General features: G+C 38.0%; 1 protein-coding gene across 5 annotated transcripts in view; it reads left to right on the forward strand.

Moving 5' to 3' along the window:
- VPS8 (VPS8 subunit of CORVET complex) overlaps positions 1-21817 on the forward strand; it is a 331520-nt gene that overhangs the window by 157277 nt on the left and 152426 nt on the right. For all 5 annotated transcript variants that reach the window (XM_057500758.1, XM_036875334.2, XM_057500761.1 and 2 more), the window contains 3 exons: positions 18938-18980; positions 20344-20416; positions 20704-20823. In XM_057500758.1, coding sequence (XP_057356741.1) covers positions 18938-18980; positions 20344-20416; positions 20704-20823 — 236 coding nt within the window. The remainder of the gene's footprint in view (positions 1-18937; positions 18981-20343; positions 20417-20703; positions 20824-21817) is intronic.

Raw genomic sequence — 21817 nt, forward strand, 5'->3', positions numbered from 1 at the left:
TAGTCTGTAGTTGTAAGATTTTGGAGCGCTACAATTTGCACTTCTGCTAATGCTTGGTTGAGTTCCAACAGTATAGATCCAGTCAAATTTGTTGTTTTACTGTATGCACAGGCCAGCTTAGATATCTCCTTCTTCATTCCCATGGCAAGTCCAGGAACTGGTGGGATGAGTGCATCTACACCTGTAGCAGTGCGTGGATTTTTGTTGGGGTTTCTTGATGATCATCTTCTGGCATGAGTCTTCCAGAGAGTGCTGATGTTGGAAGTTCTTTTTCATATCATAACTTAGTTCATTTTCAGGGTAGCCAAATTAGGCTTTGATCCTCTGTATAAACACAAACACACCCTTTGCCTACACTTTTATATGCCCTTTATACCCTTGTGTAGGACGCATTGGAGGTCACCACACAGGAACTGCCTTTTTTTTTTTCGTATCACTAATCTACACTTACATGATGAATATTATGTTTACTAGGCTCTCCGCTATACCAGGTCCCCCCTATAAACCCCTTTACAGTCACTGTCCATCAGCATAGCAAAATATTGTAGAATCACTACTTGCCTTCTCTGTGTTGTACAGCCCTCCCCTTTCTCCTACCCCCCCATGCATGCTAATCTTAATACCCCCCTTCTTCTTCCCCGCCCCTTATCCCTCCCTACCCACCCATCCTCCCCAGTCCCTTTCCCTTTGGTACCTGTTAGTCCATTCTTGAGTTCTGTGGTTCTGCTGCTGTTTTGTTCCTTCAGTTTTTCCTTTGTTCTTATATTCCACAGATGAGTAAAATCATTTGGTATTTCTCTTTCTCCGCTTGGCTTGTCTAACTGAGCATAATACCCTCCAGCTCCATCCATGTTGCTGCAAATGGTAGGATTTGCCCTTTTCTTATGGCTGAGTAGTATTCCATTGTGTATATGTACCACTTCTTCTTTATCCATTCATCTATCGATGGACATTTAGGTTGCTTCCAATTCTTGGCTATTGTAAATAGTGCTGCGATAAACATAGGGGTGCACTGATCTTTCTCATACTTGATTGCTGCATTCTTAGGGTAAATTCCTAGGAGTGCAATTCCTGGGCCAAATGGTATGTCTGGTTTGAGCATTTTGATGTACCTCCATACTGCTTTCCACAATGGTTGAACAAGTTTACATTCCCACCAGCAGTGTAGGAGGGTTCCCCTTTCTCCACAGCCTCACCAACATTTGTTGTTGTTTGTCTTTTGGATGGCAGCCATCCTTACTGGTGTGAGGTGATACCTCATTGTAGTTTAAATTTGCATTTCTCTGATAATTAGCGATGTGGAGCATCTTTTCATGTGTCTGTTGGCCATCTGTATTTCTTTTCTGGAGAACCGTCTGTTCAGTTCCTTTGCCCATTTTTTTAATTGGGTTATTTGTTTTTTGTTTGTTGAGGCATGTGAGCTCTTTATATATTCTGGACGTCAAGCCTTTATCGGATGTGTCATTTTCAAAGATATTCTCCCATACTGTAGGGTTCCTTTTTGTTCTGTTGATGGTGTCTTTTGCTGTACAGAAGCTTTACAGCTTAATATAGTCCCACTTGTTCATTTTTGCTGTTGTTTTCCTTGCCCGGGGAGATATGTTCAAGAAGAGGTCACTCATGTTTATGTCTAAGAGGTTTTTGCCTATGTTTTCTTCCAAGAGTTTAATGGTTTCATGACTTACATTCAGGTCTTTGATCCATTTTGAGTTTATTTTTGTATATGGGGTTAGACAATGGTCCAGTTTCATTCTCCTACATGTAGCTGTCCAGTTTTGCCAGCACGATCTGTTGAAGAGACTGTCATTTCGACATTGTATGTCCATAGCTCCTTTATCAAATATTAATTGACCATATATGTCTGGGTTAATGTCTGGATTCTCTAGTCTGTTCCATTGGTCTGTGGCTCTGTTCTTGTGCCAGTACCAAATTGTCTTGATTACTATGGCTTGACAGTAGAGCTTGAAGTTGGGGAGTGAGATCCCCCCTACTTTATTCTTCTTTCTCAGGATTGCTTTGGCTATTCGGGGTCCTTGGAGTTTCCATATGAATTTTTGAATTACTTGTTCCAGTACATTGAAGAATGTTGCTGGTATTTTCATAGGGATTGCATCAAACCTGTATTTTACTTTGGGCAGGATGGCCATTTTGACGATATTAATTCTTCCTAGCCATCAGCATGGGATGAGTTTCCATCTGTTAGTGCCCCTTTAATTTCTCTTAAGAGTGACTTGTAGTTTTCAGAGTATAAGTCTTTCACTTCTTTGGTTAGGTTTATTCCTAGGTATTTTATTTTTTTTGATGTAATTGTGAATGGAGTTGTTTTCCTGATTTCTCTTTCTGTTGGTTCATTGTTAGTGTATAGGAAAGCCACAGACTTCTGTGTGTTGATTTTGTGTCCTGCAACTTTGCTGTATTCTGATATCAGTTCTACTGGTTTTGGGGTGGAGTCTTTAGGGTTTTTTATGTACAGTATCATGTCATCTGCAAATAGTGACCGTTTACCTTCTTCTTTACCAATCTGGATTCCTTGTATTTTTTTATTTTGTCTGATTTCCGTGGCTAGGACCTCCAGTACTATGTTAAATAACAGTGGGGAGAGTGGGCATCCCTGTCTAGTTCCCGATCTCAGAGGAAATGCTTTCAGCTTCTCGCTGTTCAATATAATGTTGGCTGTGGGTTTATCATAGATGACCTTTATTATGTTGAGGTACTTGCCCTCTATTCCCATTTTGCTGAGAGTTTTTATCATGAATGGATGTTGAGCTTTGTCAAGTGCTTTTTCAGCATCTATGGAGATGATCATGTGGTTTTTGTCTTTCTTTTTGTTGATGTGGTGGGTGATGTTGATGGACTTTCGAATGTTGTACCATCCTTGCATCCCTGGGATGAATCCCACTTGGTCGTGGTGTATGATCCTTTTGATGTATTTTTGAATTCGGTTTGCTAATATTTTGTTGAGTATTTTTGCATCTGCGTTCATCAGGGATATTGGTCTGTAGTTTTCTTTTTTGGTGGGGTCTTTGCCTGGTTTTGGTATTAGGATGATGTTAGCTTCATAGAATGAGTTTGGGAGTATCCCCTCCTCCTCTATTTTTTGGAAAGTTTAAGGTGAATGGGTATTATGTCTTCCCTGTGTGTCTGATAAAATGCCGAGGTAAATCCATCTGACCCGGGGGTTTTGTTCTTGGGTAGTTTTTTGATTACCGCTTCAATTTTGTTGCTGGTAATGGGTCTGTTTAGATTTTCTATTTCTTTCTGGGTCAGTCTTGGAAGGTTGTATTTTTCTAGGAAGTTGTCCATTTCTCCCAGCTTGTTAGCATATAGGTTTTCATAGTATTCTCTCATAATTCTTTGTATATCTGTGGGGTCTGTCATGATTTTTCCTTTCTCATTTCTGATTCTGTTGATTTGTGTTGACTCTCTTTTCCTCTTAATAAGTCTGGCTAGAGGCTTATCTATTTTGTTTATTTTCTCAAAGCACCACCTCTTGGTTTCATTGATTTTTGCTATTGTTTTATTCTTCTCAATTTTATTTATTTCTTCTCTGATCTTTATTATGTCCCTCCTTCTGCTGACCTTAGGCCTCATTTGTTCTTCTTTTTCCAATTTCGATAATTGTGACATTAGACCATTCATTTGGGATTGTTCTTCCTTTTTTAAATATGCTTGGATAGCTATATACTTTCCTCTTATGACTGCTTTTGCTGTGTCCCACAGAAGTTGGGGCTTAGTGTTGTTGTTGTCATTTGTTTCCATATATTGCTGGATCTCCATTTTGATTTGGTCATTGATCCATTGATTATTTAGGAGCGTGTTGTTAAGCCTCCATGTGTTTGTGAGCCTTTTTGCTTTCTTTGTACAGTTTATTTCTTGTTTTATGCCTTTGTGGTCTGAAAAGTTGGTTGGTAGGATTTCAATCTTTTGGAATTTACTGAGGCTTTTTTTGTGGCCTAGTATGTGGTCTCTTCTGGAGAATGTTCCATTTGCACTTGAGAAGAATGTGTATCCTGTTGCTTTTGGATGTAGAGTTCTGTAGATGTCTATTAGCTCCATCTGCTCTTCTGTGTTGTTCAGTGCTTCCATGTCCTTACTTATTTTCTGCCTGGTGGATCTATCCTTTGGGGTGAGTGGTGTGTTGAAGTTTCCTAGGATGAATGCATTGCAGTCTATTTCCCCCTTTAGTTCTGTTAGTATTTGTTTCACATATGCTGGTGCTCCTGTGTTGGGTGCATATATATTTAGAATGGTTATATCCTCTTGTTGGACTGAGCCCTTTATCATTATGTAGTGTCCTTCTTTATGTCTTGTTACTTTCTTTGTTTTGAAGTCTATTTTGTCTGATGTTAGTACTGCATCCCCTGCTTTCTTCTCGCTGTTGTTTGCCTGAAATATGTTTTTCCATCCCTTGACTTTTAGTCTGTACATGTCTTTGGGTTTGAGGTGAGTTTCTTGTAAGCAGCATATAGATGGGTCTTGCTTTTTTATCCATTCTATTACTCTGTGTCTTTTGATTGGTGCATTCAGTCCATTAACATTTAGGGTGACTATTGAAAAATATGTGCTTATTGCCATTGCTGGGTTTAAATTCGTGGTTACCAAAGGTTCAAGGTTAGCCTCTTTAGTATCTTACTGCCTAACTTAGCTCGCTTATTGAGCTATTATATACACTGTCTGGAGATTCTTTTCTTCTCTCCCTTCTTATTCCTTCTCCTCCATTTTTCCTATGTTGGGTGTTTTGTTCTGTGCTCTTTCTAGGAGTGCTCCCATCTAGAGCAGTCCCTGTAAGATGTCCTATAGAGGTGGTTTGTGGGAAGCAAATTCCCTCAGCTTTTGTTTGTCTGGGAATTGTTTCATCCCACCTTCATATTTAAATGATAGTCCTGCTGGATACAGTGTCCTTGTTTCAAGGCCCTTCTGTTTCATTGCATTAAATATATCGTGCTATTCTTCTGTCCTGTAGGGTTTCTGTTGAGAAGTCTGACGTTTGCCTGATGGGTTTTCCTTTATAGGTGACCTTTTTCTCTCTAGCTCCCTTTAACACTCTTTCCTTGTCCTTGATCTTTGCCATTTTAATTATTATGTGTCTTGGTGGTGTTCTCCTTGGATCCTTTCTGTTGGTGGTTCTGTGTATTTCCATGGTCTGTTCGATTATTTCCTCCCCCAGTTTTTGGAAGTTTTCATCAATTATTTCTTCCAAGATACTTTCCATCCGTTTTCCTCTCTCTTCTTCTTCTGGTACCCCTATAATATGGATATCGTTCTTTCTGGATTGGTCCCACAGTTCTCTTAGTATTGTTTCTTCCTGTAGATCCTTTTATCTCTATATCAGCTTCTATGCGTTCCTGTTCTCTGGTTTCAATTCCATCAATGGCCTCTTGCATCCTATCCATTCTGCTTATATACCTTTCCAGAGTTTGTTTCATTTCTGTAATCTCCTTTTTGGCATCTGTGATCTCCCTCCGGACTTCATCCCATATCTCTTGCATATTTCTCTGCATCTCTGTCAGCATGTTTAAGATTTTTATTTTCAATTCTTTTTCAGGAAGACTGGTTAGGTCTGTCTCCTTCTCTGGTGTTGTCTCTGTGATCTTTGTCTGCCTGTAGCTTTGCCTTTTCATGGTGATAGGAATACTTTGCAGAGCTGGAACGAGTGACGGCTGGAAGAACTTCCCTTCTTGTTGGTTTGTGGCCCTCCTCTCCTGGGAGAACAGCGACCTCTAGTGGCTTTGTGCCGGGCAGCTGCACGCAGACAGGGCTTCTGCTTCCTGCCCGGCTGCTATGGGTTTATGTCTGCTGTTGCTGTTGGCGTGTCCTGGCTCGGGCTGTTCCTCCAAAGTGGTGGTGTTGTGTTGGAGGGTGAGTGGCCGGGAGGCTATTTATCTCTGTAAGGGGCCTCCGTGCTCCCTGCATCCCAGGGAATTAGGGTGCCCAGAGATCCCCGGATTTTCTACCTGTGGATTAAGTGTCCCGCCCTGCCCCTTTAAGACTTTCAAAAAGCACCTGCCAAAACAAAACATCGACCAGAAAAAAAAAAAATTTTTTTTTAAATTAAAAAACATAAAAATAAAAATAAAAAATGGCTGCTCGTTTTTCTTTATTCTCCAGCGCCAGCTGCAGGCATCTGCTCACCGGTCTTGCTGCCCTGTTTCCCTAGTATTGGGTTTCCTGTCCCTTTAAGACTTCCAAAAAGCGCTTGCCAAAATAAAACAGAAAAAAAAAAAATGCCCGCTTGCTTTTCTTATGTCCTCCAGCGCCAGGCCTCCGGTACCCTCTCACCATTCTTGCTGCCCTTTTTCCCTAGCATGCAGGGCCCTGCACTCTGGCCGGGATGGCTGGGGCTGGGTGTTCAGCAGTCCTGGGCTCCGTCCCTCCCGCTCTGCCCACTCTTCTCCCGCCGGAACTGGGGGGGAGGGGCGCTCGGGTCCCGCTGGGCCGGGACTTGTATCTTACCCCCTTTATGAGGCACTGGGTTCTCGCAGGTGTGGATGTGGTCTGGATGTTGTCCTGTGTCCTCTGGTCTTTATTCTAGGAAGAGTTGTCTTTGTTATATTTTCATAGATATATGTGGTTTTGGGAGGAAATTTCCGCTGCTCTACTCACACCGCCATCTTGGCTCCACCCCCCTATTGTGGTTTTATCAGAATCTAACTTATCTGGTAGAAGAGAAATACCCAGTTCCAACTTTTTCAACCCCTCCTGTTCCATCTGAAGGGAGAAAAAAATCTGAGAAGCATTAGTTAAATTCACATTCCAGAAGCACAGGCTTACCAACTGAGACCTAATCATAGGACTGCAGAACACTTTCCTTCCCCTCAAAACTTACTACTACATTACTAAAGTCCTGTTTACTGTAGTGCCTTTTACCCAGTGCATCATGTGTGCCTTTCAACAAAAAACTGCAAGGCATACTAAAAGGCATAAAAAAACATAGTTTGAAGAAATAAAGCTCAGAAATGGCAGGGATGTTGGAATTATCAGATCATAATTTTTTTAAATGCTATGATTAGTATGCCAAGGGCTTACTGGAAAAAGTGTACAACAAGTAAGAACAGATGGATAATATAAACAGAGAGTTGGAAATTCTAAGAGACACTCAGAAATGTTAGAAAAAACACTAATAGAAATGAATAGTGCCTTTGGTGGGGCACATCAGTAGACTGGGCACAGCCAAGGAAAGAATGTCTGAGCTTGAGGACATGACAGTAGAAACTCTCAAAACTGAGAAGCAAAGAGAAAAAGACTGAAAAAAGAAAACAGCAGAACAGAAATCCAGGAACTATGGGACAAGTACATAAGGTGTAATATACATGTAATGTGAATATCAGAAGTAGAAGAAAGAAATAAAGAGAAGCAATAATGACTGGGAATTTCCCCAAATTAATGTCAGATACCAAACACAGATCCAGGAAACTTGGAGAACAACACAAGCAGGATAAAGAGAAAAAAAAAACAAAACTACACCTAGGCATATTATATTCAAACTGTGGAAAATAAAGAAAAGATCCTGAAAGAGGCCAGAGGAAGAAAGCTCTTTCCCTATAAAGGAACAAAAATGAGAATTACATCCAACTTCTCAGAAACCATACAAGCTAGAAGAGAGTGGAATGAAATATAAAGTGTTGAGAGAAAAAACTCACAAATGTAGACTTTTGTACCTTGTGAAAAAGTGGAGGAGAATTTTGTATCCTTCAAAAGTGGAGGAGAATTAAGAGTTTCTCAGACAAAATTGAGAGAATTTGTTGTCAGTAGACCTGCCTTGCAAGAAATGTTAAAAGAAGTTCTTTAGATAGAAAATGATAGATAAGGAACTTGGGTCCGTGAAAGGAAAGCATCAGAAAATTAATAAGGTAAAACAAAAACTTATTTTTCATATTCTTAAGTGGTCTATCAGATAAGTTTGTTTTGGATAACAGTAGCAGCAATGTATTTGATTATTTTTATGTATAAATGAATGACAGCAAGGATACAAGGTCTAGGAGGGAAGAATTAGGATTATTTTGTTATTATAAGGTACTTGCACTATCTATGAAGCAGTGTAGGGTTATTTGGAAGTGAACTTGGATTAGTTGTAAGTATGTACAGGTATCCCCTGTGTTTTGAAAGTTCACACTACACCACTTCACTTTTACAAAAGGCCACATTCATACTTATTTTCACTAACTAACTGAAGGAAATTTGGAGAGGATGTTCACTTTTATGAAAAAAGGTGAAAATAAAAAAAAATCCCTCAGCATTTTTTTTGCAGTGAACTACTGTAGAAATAGTGTGCAGTCCAAGCAGTAAGGATGGCACCACCCAGCTCCTTCCCTGGGAACCACACTCAGCATCTTAGCATCAAGCCACCATAGCTTTGAACTGTGTGTAAGCATTTGAGCTTTTTCTCTGTTAGCATGCTGCATTCTAAGGTATCCGAAAAGGCTGAGAGAGGTTATTTTTGGGGTCTGGGAACACTCAAAAAATTTTCCACATAAATTAATGGTAATTGCTTCCTCACTTTGTGCCACATCAGTTTGTGAAACATTTCATAGGAATGCCCTATTTTCAGGTAGTGGGAGAAACCTGTATTATAAACACAATGGCAACACTAAAGATGCATAACTGATATACTAGGAGAGGGGATAAAATGGAGTCATATAAATTGCTCAGTTAAAATCACAAAAGGTAGAAAAAGTGTTGAAGACAAAAATAGATATAAAGAACAAGGACAAGAAATAGAAAACTGTAACAATATGATAGATATTAATCAACTATATTATTTTAAATGTCAGTGTACACCAATTAAAAGAGAGAGATTATAAGAATGGATCAAAAAAATAAGAACCACTTAAATGTTGTGCACAAGAAGCCCACTTTAAATATAAAGACACATCAAGTAAAGAAATGGAGAAAGATATAACACTATAACACCAATCAAAAGAAAGCAGGAATATCTATATTAATTATAGATAGAGCCAACTTCAGAGTAAAGAAGTTATAGGGAATAAAGAGAAGCATTACATAATGATAAAGGGATCCATACTCCAAGGAGACATAACAATCCTTAATGTGTACACACATAACAAAAATGTATACATGGGGCAAAACCTGATAGAACAGCAAAGAGAAATACATAAATCCACTGTTATAGTTGGAGAGTTTAACACTCTCTATCAGAAATGGTCAGATCCAGCAGGCAGAAAATTGATTAGGACATAATTAATAACACCATCATTCAACTGGATATTACTCATATCTACTTCATCCAACAATAACAGATTACACATTCTTCTCAAGATCACATGAAACATTCACCAAGATGGATTAAACTAGAAAACAAGAAAATGAAAGCTGGAATATCCCAAAATACATGGACATTAAATAACACAAGAGAGAAAAAAGAAATCTCAAGAGCAATTTAAGAATATTTTGAAGTAAGTGAAAATACTTCTCAAAATTTGTGGCATGCAGCAAAAACAGTGTTTAGAAGAAAAATTTTAACATTAAGTACATATATCAGAAAAGAAGAAATATTTAAAGCCAATACTCTATAAAGCTTCTACCATAGGAATTTAGAAAAAGAAGAGAAAATTAAATCCAAAGTGAGCAGAAAAAAAGAAATAATTGGAGCAGAAATCAATGAAATTGGAAATAGGAAACCAATAGAGAAAATTGTTGATTTTTTTTTGTTTTGTTGAAGCCAAAAGCTGTTTCTTTGAGAAGATCAATAAAATTGATAAGCCTCTAGCCAGACTAAGGAGAAAAGGAGAGAAGACGTATATTAATATCTGAAATGAAAGAGAGGATATCAGTACAAATACCATGGATGTTAAAAGATAGTAAAGGAATATTGTGAAGAGCCCTATGCCCACAAATTGGATAATCCTGATGAAACAGATCAATTTTTCAAAAGATGAAATTTGCCAAAATTCACATAAGAAGTAGACAGTCTGAATAGGCCTATATCTATTAAAGTGAATCAATAAATAGTAACCTTCCGAAACAGCACCAAGACCAGATGGGTTTCACTAGTGCTTTCTTCCAAACATTTAAGGAAGAAATTACGCCAATTCTTTACAACTTTTCCAGAAAAAACTGAGGGAATACGCACCCATTCTATGAGGCAGGCATTACCCTAACACTCAAACCAAAGACATTAGAAGAAAACAAAACTATAGATTAGTATCTCTGATGAATGCAGATGAAAAAATACTCAAAAAACATTAGCAAGTTGAATCCAACAATGTATAAAAAGAATTATACACCACAAGCAAATGAATTTATTGTAGATATGCAAGACTGCTTCAGCATTTGAAAATCAATCAATATATTCTGTTGCATCAACAGACAAGAGGGAAAAATCACATGATCATATCAATAGATGCAGAAAAAGCACTGATGATGAAAAATGCAACACCCATTCATGATAAAAACTCTCAGCAAATTGGGAATAGGGGAGAACTTCCTCAACTTGACAAAATACATGTATAAAAAACCTACAGCTATTGTCATAGTTAATAGTGAGAAACTTGAAGCTTTACTGCAAAGATGGAAGGACAAAGTAAGGATATCCTTTTCTCCACTGCTTTCCATCATACTGGAAATCCTTGGTAATGCAGAAAGACAAGAAAAGGAAATAAAAGGTATGCAGATGAGGAAGGAAGAAATAAAAGTGTCTTTGTTCATAGATGATGTGACTGTGCAGAAAATCCAAAAGAACTGACCCAAAAAATCTTGTAACTAATAAACAGTTGTAGCAAGGTTGCAGAATATAAGGTTAATACACAAAAAGCAATTGCTTTACATATTATATACCTGCAATGGACAAGTGGAATTTGAAATTACAAACACAATGCCATTTATATTAGCACCCTAAAAACTGAAATACTTATACATAAATCTGATAAAAATATGGAAAAAACTATAAAACTGTGATGAACAGTATAAAAGAACTAAATAAATGGAGAGATATTGCATGTTTATGGATAGGAAGACTCAGTATTTTCAAGATGTCATTTCTTCCCCAACTTGACCTATAGATTCAATGCAGTCCCAACCAAAACAGAAGTCAGCTTTTGAATATTGACAAACCAATTCTAAAATGTATATGGAGAAGCAAAGACTGAGAATAGATAGGTCAATATTGAGAGAGAAGAACAAAGTTGGAGGACTGATATTACCCAACTTCAGAACTATAAAGCTACAGTAACCAACACAGTGGGTATTGGCAAAAGAATAGAAAAATACACCAGTGGAATGGGATTGAGAATCCAGAAATAGACTCCCATAAATATAGTCAGCTGGTCTTTGACAAAGAACCAAAGGGAATACACTGGAGCAAAGATAGTCTTCTTAGAAAGTAGTACTACTCGAACAACTGGATATCCACTTGCAAAGAAAAAAAAAATGAATCTAGATATAGCCCTTACACAAAAAATAACTCAAAATGGATCACAGACCTAATTGTAAAATGCAAAACTATGAAGCATCTAGAAGATATATAATGGTGGATATATGTCATTACAGATTGGCTAAAGCCCATAGAAGGCACAACACCAAGAGTGAACACTAGTGTAAACTATGGACTTTAGGTGAGATGTAAATTATAAGAAAGACACATCCCTGGTGTAGATTTTGATAGTGGTGGGGAGATAGAGGGTGAATGGGAAATCTCTATACCTTCCTCTCAATTTTGCTGTGAACCTAATTAAAACTCTTAAAAAATAAAGTTAAATAATTAAAAAACATTTGAAATTTAAGCAGAATATAATTATTCATATAACTTTGAGCAACTCAATTTTATTTGCACTTACAACAGCACAGATATATGGACTATTTATAAAGGATTACTGGTTAAATAAGAGATGTACACTTGCTTTCATTATGCCCAGAATTCATATGTCAAAAGTAGAAACATTAGCTCATCATTATTTCTAACCACAAATTCCTACAATCTGCACACCATAAAAACTACTGGTCGCTGCACCTAACTCTTTTTTTTTTTTTTCCGATTATAAGAGATTTTTAAAGATTTATTCCTAAATATTTCATGATTTCCTTTTCTTTTTTTTTTTTTTTGCTATCATTAATGTACAATTACATGAACAACATTATGGTTACTAGACTCGACCTATTATCAAGTCCCCACCACATACCCAATTCCAGGCACTGTACATCAGTGTAGTAAGATTCTATAGAATCATTACTTGTCTTCTCTGTGTTACACTACCTTCCCCATGTCCCACCCCTGCCCCTACATTTTATGTGCTAATCGTGATGCCCCTTTTGCCCCCTTATCCCTCCCTTCCCACCCATCCTCCCTAATCCCTTTCCCTTTGGTAACTATTAGTCCATTCTTGGGTTCTGTGAGTCTGCTGCTGTTTTGTTCCTTCAGTTTTTTCTTTGTTCTTATATTCCACAGATGAGTGAAATCATTTGATACTTGTCTTTCTCTGCCTGGCTTATTTCACTGAGCATAATACCCTCTAGTTCCGTCCATGTTGTTGCAAATGGTAGGATTTGTTTTCTTCTTATGGTTGAATAATATTCCATTGTGTATATGTACCACTTCTTTATCCACTCATCTACTGATGGATACTTAAGTTGTCTCCATTTCTTGTCTATTGTAAATAGTTCTGCGATAAATATATGGGTGTACATGTCTTTTTCAAACTGGGCTGCTGCATTTTTAGCGTAAATTCCTAAGAGTGGAATTCTTGGGTCAAATGGTATTTTTATTTTTAGTTTTTTGAGGAAACTCCATACTGTTTTCCACAATGGTTGAACTATTTTACATTCCCACCAGCAGGGTAGGAGGGTTCCCCTTTCTCCACATCCTTGCCACCATTTGTTGTTGTCTGTCTTTTGAATGTTGGCCATCCTAACTGGTGTGAGGTGATATCTCATTGTGGTTTTAATTTGCATTTCTCTGATGATTAGCGATGTAGAGCATCTTTTCATGTGCCTGCTGGCCATCTGAATTTCTTCTTTAGAGAAGTGTCTGTTCAGCTACTCTGCCCATTTTTTAATTGGCTTATTTGCTTTTTGTTTGTTGAGAGGCATGAGCTCTTTATATAATTTGGATGTCAACCCTCATCAGATATGTCATTTATGAATATATTTTCCCATACTGTAGGATGTCTTTGTTCTACTGATGGCATCCTTTGCTGTACAGAGCTTTTAAGTTTGATATAGTCCCACTTGTTCATTTTTGCTTTTGTTTCCCTTGCCTAGGGAGATATATTCATGAAGAAGTTGCTCATGTTTATTATGTCCAAGAGATTTTTGCCTATGTTTTTTTCTAAGAGTTTTATGATTTCATAACTTACATTCAGGTCTTTGATTCATTTTCAGTTTACTTTTGTATATGGGGTTAGACAATACTTCAGTTTCATTCTCTTGCATGTAGCTTTCCAGTTTTGCCAACACCAGCTGTTGAAGAGGCTGCCATTTCCTCATTGTATATCCAGGGTTCCTTTATCTTATATTAATTGACCATATATGTTTGGGTTTATATCTGGGCTCTCTAGTCTGTTCCATTGGTCTATGGGTCTGTTCTTGTGCCAGTACCAAATTGTCTTGATTACTGTGGCTTTGTAGTAGTGCTTGAAGTCAAGGAGTGTAATTCCCACTGTTTTATTCTTCCTTCTCAGGATTGCTTTGGCTATTTGGGGTCTTCTGTGGTTCCATATGAATTTTAGAACTATTTGCTCTAGTTCATTGAAGAATGCTGTTTGTATTTTGAGAGGGATTGCATTGAATCTGTAGATTGCTTTAGGCAGGATGGCCATTTTGATAATATTAATTCTTCTTATTCATGAGCATGGGATGTGTTTCCATTTATTGGTATCTTCTTTAATTTCTCTCGTGAGTGTCTTGTAGTTTTCAGAGTATAGGTCTTTCACTTCCTTGGTTAGGTTTATTCCTAGGTATTTTATTCTTTTTGATGCAATTGTGAATGGAATTATTTTCCTGATTTCTCTTTCTGCTAGTTCATCATTAGTGTATAGGAATGCAACAGATTCCTGTGTATTAATTTTGTATCCCACAACTTTACTGAATTCAGATATTAGATCTAGAGTTTTGGAGACGATTCTTTAGGGTTTTTTATATACAGTATCATGTCATCTGCAAAAAGGGACAGTTTGACTTCTTCCTTACCAGAATGGATGCCTTTTATTTCTTTGTGTTGTCTGATTGCCATGGCTAGGGCCTCCATAACTATGTTGAATAAAAGTAGGGAGAGTGAGCATCCTTGTCTTGTTCCCGATCTTAAAGGAAAAGCTTTCAGCTTCTCACTGTTAAGTATAATGTTGGCTGTGGGTTTGTCATATATGGCCTTTATTATGTTGAGGTACTTGCCCTCTGTACCCATTTTGTTGAGAGTTATTATCATGAATGGATGTTGAATTTTTTCAAATGCTTTTTCAGCATCTATGGAGGTGATCATGTGGTTTTTGTCCTTCTTTTTGTTAATGTGGTGATGATGTTGATGGATTTTCGAATGTTGTACCATCCTTGCATCCCTGGGGTGAATCCTACTTGATCATGATGGATGATCTTTTTGATGTATTTTTTAATTCGGTTTGCTAATATTTTGTTGAGTATTTTTGCATCTATGTTCATCAGGGATATTGGTCTGTAATTTTCTTTTATTGTGGTGTCTTTGCCTGGTTTTGGTATTAGAGTGATGTTGGCCTCGTAGAATGAGTTTGGGAGTATTCCCTCCTCTTCTACTTTTGGAAAACTTTATGGAGGATGGGTATTAGGTCTTCACTAAATGTTTGATAAAATTCAGCAGTGAAACCATCTGGTCCAGACTTTTTTTTCTAAGGTAGTTTTTTGATTACCAATTCAATTTCCTTCCTGGCAATTGGTCTATTTAGATTTTCTGTTTCTTCTGGGTCAGCCTTGGAAGGTTGTATTTTTCTAGAAAGTTGTCCACTTCTTCTAGGTTATCCAGTTTGTTAGCATGTAATTTTTCATAGTATTCTCTCATAATTCTTTGTATTTCTGTAGGGTCTGTCATGATTTTTCCTGTCTCATTTCTAATTCTGTTTATGTGTGGAGACTCTTTCATTTTCTTGATAAGTCTGGCTAGGGACTTATCTATTATGTTTATTTTCTCAAAGAAACAGCTCCTGCTTTCATTGATTCTTTCTATTGTTTTATTTTTCTCGATTTTATTTATTTCTGCTCTAATATTTATTATGTCCCTCCTACTGATTTTGGGCCTCATTTGTTCTTCCTTTTCTAGTTTCATTAATTGTGAGTTTTGACTGTTCATTTGAGATTGTTCTTCTTTCCTGAGGTAGCCCTGTGTTGCAATATCCTTCCCTCTTAGCATGGCCTTCGCTGCATCCCACAGATTTTGTGTTGTTGAATTATTGTTGTCATTTGTCTCCATTTATTGCTTGAACTCAGTTTTTATTTGGTCATTGATCCATTGATTGTTTAGAAGCGTGTTGTTAAGCCTTCGTGTGTTTGTGGGCTTTCTTGTTTTCTTTGTGTAATTTATTTCTAGTTTCATACTTTGTGATCTGAGAAGCTGGTTGGCACAATATCAATCTTTTTGAATTTACTGAACCTCTTTTTGTGGCCTAGTATATGATCTATTCTTGAAAATGTTCCATGTGCACTTGAGAAGAATGTGTATCCTGTTGCTTTTGGATGAAGTATTCTGTAGATGTCTGTTAGGTCCATCTGTTCTAATACATTGTTCAGTGCTTCTGTCTCTTTACTTATTTTCTGTCTTGTTGATCAGTCCGTTTGAGTGAGTGGTGTGTTGAAGTCTCCTAAAATGAATGTATTGCATTCTATTTCCCCTTTTCACATATGTAGGTGATCCTGTGTTGGGTGCATAGATATTTAGAATAGTTATATCCTCTTGTTGGACTGACCCCTTTATCATTATGTAATGTCCTTCTTTGTCTCATGTTACTTTCTTTCTTTTGAAGTCTATTTTGTCTGATACAAGTACTGCAACTCCTGCTTTTTTCTCCCTATTCATTGCATGAAATATCTTTTTCCATCCCTTTACTTTCAGTCTGTGTATGTCTTTGGGTTTGAAGTGAGTCTCTTGTAGGCAGCATATAGATGGGTCTCGCTTTTTTATCCATTGTATTACTCTGTGTCTTTTGATTGGTGCATTCAGACCATTTACATTTAGGGTGATTATCGATAGGTGTGCACTTATTGCCATTGCAGGCTTTAGATTCATGGTTACCAAAGGTTCAAGGGTAATTCCCTTACTATCTAAGAGTTTAATTTAACTCACTTCATATGCTATTACAAACACAACCTAAAGGTTCTTTTTTTTCCCTCCTTTTTCTTCCTCCTCCATTCTTTTTATGTTAAGTATCATATTCTGTAGTCTTTGTCTATCCCTTGATTGATTTTGGGGGTCATTGATTTGATTTTGCATCTGCTTTATAATTACTTGTTCCACTTTGCTGTGGTTTTATTTCCCCTGGTGATATCTATTTAGCTTTAAGAATACTTTCCTCTATAGCAGTCTGTCCAAAATGCATTGTAGAGGTGGTTTGTGGGAGGTAAATTCTCTCAGCTTTTGCTTATCTGGAAATTGTTTAATCCCTCCTTCAAATTTAAATGATAACTTTTCTGGTAGAGTAGTCTTGGCTTGAGGCCCTTCTGCTTCATTGCATTAAATATATCATGCCACTCCTTTCTGGCCTGTAAGGTTTCTGTTGAGAAATCTGATGATACCCTGATGGGTTTTCCTTTGTATGTGATCTTTTTCTCTCTCTAGCTGCTTTTAAAAGTCTGTCTTTATCCTTGATATTTGCCATTTTAATTATTATATGTTCTTGATGTTGTCTTCCTTGGTTCCTTTGTGTTGGGAGATCTGTGCACCTCCGTGGCTTGAGAGACTACCTCCTTTCCCAGATTGGGGAAGTTTTCAGCAATTACCTCCTCAATAACACTTTCTATCCCTTTTTTCTCTCTTCTTCTTCTGGTAGCCCTGTAATGCATATATTGTTCCATTTGGATTGGTCACACAGTTCTCTCAATATTCTTTCATTCTTAGAGATCTTTTTTTCTTTCTGTGCCTCAGCTTCTTTGTATTCATCTTCTCTAATTTCTGTCCCATTTACCGTGGCTTCTACTACATCTAATCTGCTTTTAAATCCCTCCATTGTATGTTGCATTTCAGATATAGAATTTCTTAATGATTGAATCTCTGTCTTAAATTCGTCCCTATGTTCTTGAATATTTTTGTGTACCTCCATGAGCATGTTTATGATTTTTATTTTAGACATTCTTTCAGGAAGATTGGTGAATTCAGTTTAATTTGGCCCTTTTTTTGGCTGTGAGATTTTGGTCTGAACCAGGTTTATTTGATGTTTCATAATTCTATGTGGTGCCCTCTAGTGCTCAGAAGCTCTAGTCTCTGGAGCTGTCCAGCCCCTAGAGTGAGGTTGGGGCTTGTATGGGCATAGTGCTGGTGCCTGGGGGTAGTAAAGAGCTGTTTCCTGATTCCCACCTGCAGTGCCTGTCCCCAGTATCAGAGCCAGTGGGCCGAGCACACAGGTGTAAGCCTTTGTGCTTGGTCTCTCTAGGTGTTGTAGGCAGTGCCTCCCTCCAGCTGGCCTTACACCAGCGCAGTGACTGCTGGTTTGTGAGCAGGTGCCGGCAGGCCAGGAGGAAGGTGCAGCAGGTTGCTTATCAGAGAGGGGGGCTTCAGAGCTGAGTACGCAGCCAGGGGGATGGAGTGCCTGAAGCTCCTCAAAGTTCCCAACCTGCTGGGCCGTGTGCAATCAGACAACCTTGTCCACCTATCCCTTCTCCCACGTAGCAACCTCCGTGAAAGCCCACCCCTTCAGCAGCCCTCTCACTGCTAGAAAGCCTCTCAGACCGCCTACCCTTCCTTTGTTCCAGAGCAGCCAGATGTGAATCCCCATCCTCCACAAACGACCAGAATCTCAGTCTTTCAAGCACTCTGCCTGTCCCACCTCCTCAACCCCAGCAATCTCCAGAGCACCACACAATGTAGGTCTGTGGTCCAAAGCAGGCCTCCAGAGCTGGGTGTCCAGCAGCTCTAGGCTTCCGCCCCCTACCCACTCCATTTCTCTTCCTCCCGCCGGTGAGCTGGGGTGGGGGATAGTCTTGGGTCCCACTGGATCAAGGCTTACGTATGTTACCCTGTTTCATGAGGTCTGCTCTGTTTGTAAGGTCCGTATGCAGTCTGGTGCAGCCTTCTTTCCTGTTGCTTTTTTAGGGCTAGTTGTATTAGTTATATTTTCACACTATATGTGGTGTGGGGAGGAATTCTCTGTCTCACCTTTCATGCCACCATCTTGAATTCTCCCACTTCACCTACTCTTGATGCACCTCCACTGTTCTCTGTTGCTTTGATCCCTTGGCCTAAAATTTGGTCAAACTACATTTCTAATTTCTTTTAACCAAGGTATAGGTTTATATTACCAGATGACAGAATCTTACATTTAGACATAGAATACAAAGGGTCTAAAGATCATTTGGTCGAAATCTCTTATTTTAAACATTTGTGAACAATGACCTCATCCCTAGAGCACTGTAGGTAATAAGAGTCCATGTTACAAAGGAGAAGACATTATATTTTATTCCTTAGTATTACTTAATTGGTCACAGTCTATAACTTGTCGACTCATTACCCGCTTTACACCTTCCCCTGCTCCCAAGCTATTGGTAAGCTATAATATACAGATTTCTACCCTCAGCTGTATTCCTTCTACATGTACCCATTAGTGACTTCTTGATTTTGTATCTGGGCAGAGACTCTAATGAAAATTCTAAAAAGAATAATTGAAGTGATCTTATCTGAATTTTCTCAAATTTCTGTTATTCCTGGATTATACTTACCTTAAATGCCAAGTTTGGTTTTTTGTTTCCACATAAACATTATATTTCTGAAAAGGTTTTGAGAGGGAAGTGCTGAAGATAACTTTTTCTATTTTAGATGAGCAAGTTGTTATGGGCAACAAGCTTCTTGTATATATTAGGTAAGAGATTTTTTTTTGTTTTACTCATCTGCATATATGCTCCTATAATTTTCCCCTATATTCTTGGAAGTATTGTCATCTCCTATCTATACAGTGCTTTTCAGTTTTCTGTGTTCTTTCTTGTGTGGCAATGGTTCTCAGCTGTGCGTGATTTTGTCCCCTATGGGTGCCCTCATCCCCCCAACATTTGGCAATATCTAGAGACATTTTTGCTTGTCACAGCTGGTGCTGGGGGAGGGATCCTGCTGGCATCTAGCAGGTAGAGGCCAAGGATGCTGCTGAGCACCCTACAGTGTACAGGACTGTCCCCACAACAAGGAGTTCATGCTCCCAAATTATCAATAGGGCTGAGGTGGAGAAAGCCTGAGGGAGAGTTTTTCACTTTTACTACCAACACTCTGTGGGATAGATGTTATCTCTATTTCATCTATAAAGGCAAGGGATGTGTTTAAATTATTAAAGAGTTGGTAACAGAGGTAAGATGAAATGTTGATCTCCGTACTCCTAGAACAGAGTGTTTTCCAATAGACTGTGCAGGCTCAGATTGTGTCCAGATAGAAGTGGCTGCCAGGCAGTTAGGGAGGTGGCAGAACCTACCAGAGCACCATTTGAGCTCCTGCCTAGCATCTATGTTAACTTTGAGACCTATTTCACAGTTGCTACATTGATCTCTTAGTGTAGAAGAACATATGCAGTATTTACCTAGTAGTAGTTTATCATGTTCTTTAAGTCAAAGAGGTTTAAAATTCACCTCCCCCCAGAAAAAAATGAGAACATATTCAGAAGACACTTTATAATGCAGTCCACTAGGCATAAGCCATAAGGAAGTTCTGATTTGGAGGTAAAATAGCACTTAATTTCTCACCAAATTCTAATTCCCTGAAGGCTTGTTCTGTTACAGACATTTTCCAGACAATAACCTTGCTCATTCCCCATCTCACCATTCCTAGAGGCAAAGGTTAAAAGTCTCTGAGAGCATCAGGCTCTTAACAGGTAGATTGTAGTGTGATAGTGCTGTTAAGTTTTTCTCAGTTGTGGGTATGAGACTTTTTAAAAGACAGTCTGTACTCATTCCTTCTTCCCCCTCTACCACAGCCTGGTTTTCTGAAGAAAAATAAGAAGAAATGAAAGTCTTTACTCAGTCATAGGGTGTGGTATTTTACCATCCCTTTCGCCCACAGTTTCTGAACTAGCTATCATCTTGATCTAGATTTACACTTGACCTAACTGCATATACATATACATAACTGATAAAAGCTGAGCCTGCTTAAAAATTAAACTAGTAACTTGGGTTTAAGAAACTGTATTAGCTGGAAGCAGTGCATTACAATTCACCAAACCTGTTCACTTTCTTTTCACCCAGCTGTTGTCTAGCAGGTCGTGCCTATCCCCTTGGTGACATCCCTGAAGATCTTGTTCCCTTGGTTAAAAACCAGGTTGGTGCTATTTTCACAGCATTTTTACTATCTATCCACCTCTTGTTAAGATGCACTGAAGACAGTTGTAATTGTAGTTTACACACGAGTGAGGAGCTATCAGCTGTGATAGGAGAAGCCTATTACACCATCACTGAAGCTGATAGTTATAGCTGAGAGGTTACAGAAATTATAGTGACAATTTAAACTAAAATCCATCCTGTCTTTATTTTATCCAAATGGGAATTGTCATTTCAGCAAGATACTTTATAAGGTGAGAAAAATATAACTATTTTTTCAACTTTCAGGTTTTTGAATTTCTAATTCGCCTACATTCAGCAGAGGCTTCCGCAGAGGAAGAAATCTATCCCTATGTCCGGACTTTGCTACATTTCGACACAAGAGAATTTCTGAATGTATTGGCACTGGTAAGAGATATGATTTTAAGGTATTTTAAAAGGAGCCAGGATGATAGTTTTTCTTAAATAGAAAAACAAATAATAATCCTTATGCAGGTACTGTTTTTATGCCCTAGTGATAAGTCAGGGTTTCAAATGTTTAATTTTGTTGTGCCACCATATTTTCTATTTCTTTATCTCCCTTTCTCCTCCATTTCCTTGTACCCTTCTTTCTCCATACCCTCCCTCTTTCCTTCCTTCGGTGTATGTGTATGTGTGTGTGTGTGTGTGTGTATGTGTGTCTAACACATCATTATCAAACAGTTAAAGCAGCGTTAGATGTGATGCATCTTTGATTTCATAAATTATATTAGTTGGCACACTAAATATGGACCAGGGATCTGAAGGACGTGTGATGGTGATGGTAGTGCAGATAACAGGTTGAAATAGAACATAGACCCTTCCTGCTGGAAAAAACATCCTTATACATGTTTAATTAAAGATGGATTTGGATGAGCCAGGTTCCCTGTGAAAATACCTCCAGTGGAATAATCATATAAAACATCATATATCTTCCCAACTAACTGGTATTATAGTCATTTTTTAAAAAGCTTTTGAAAACAGGGATAGTATTTATATTACAGTGTTTAGTGAAGCAACAGGCTCACAAATGTATAAAATACACAAATGTATAGCATAATATTTGGAGAAAAAAGACAGAAAGGAAATAAACCTAAATATTAATAGCGATTAATTCTGTGAGATGGGGAAAATTTCTCTAATAAGCATATAGTATTTTTATAAGTTGAATAATACAATAAACAAATTTTAAAAAGTAAGCACCCATGTGAAGGTTAAGAATCCAATTATATCATACTGTAATTTAATTTGAAAATCTGATTTTAATTGCCTAAGAAAAAAAGAGAAAAGAAATTTAGACTTGGAAGTCAGATCTAGTTGGTTTAGGAGACCTTAGATGTCCAGAAGAGAACATAATGGTACTTAGTGTCTGGCATGTAAGAAA

The sequence above is a fragment of the Manis pentadactyla genome, chromosome 1, assembly GCF_030020395.1.
Source record: "Manis pentadactyla isolate mManPen7 chromosome 1, mManPen7.hap1, whole genome shotgun sequence".
NCBI lineage: Eukaryota > Metazoa > Chordata > Mammalia > Pholidota > Manidae > Manis > Manis pentadactyla.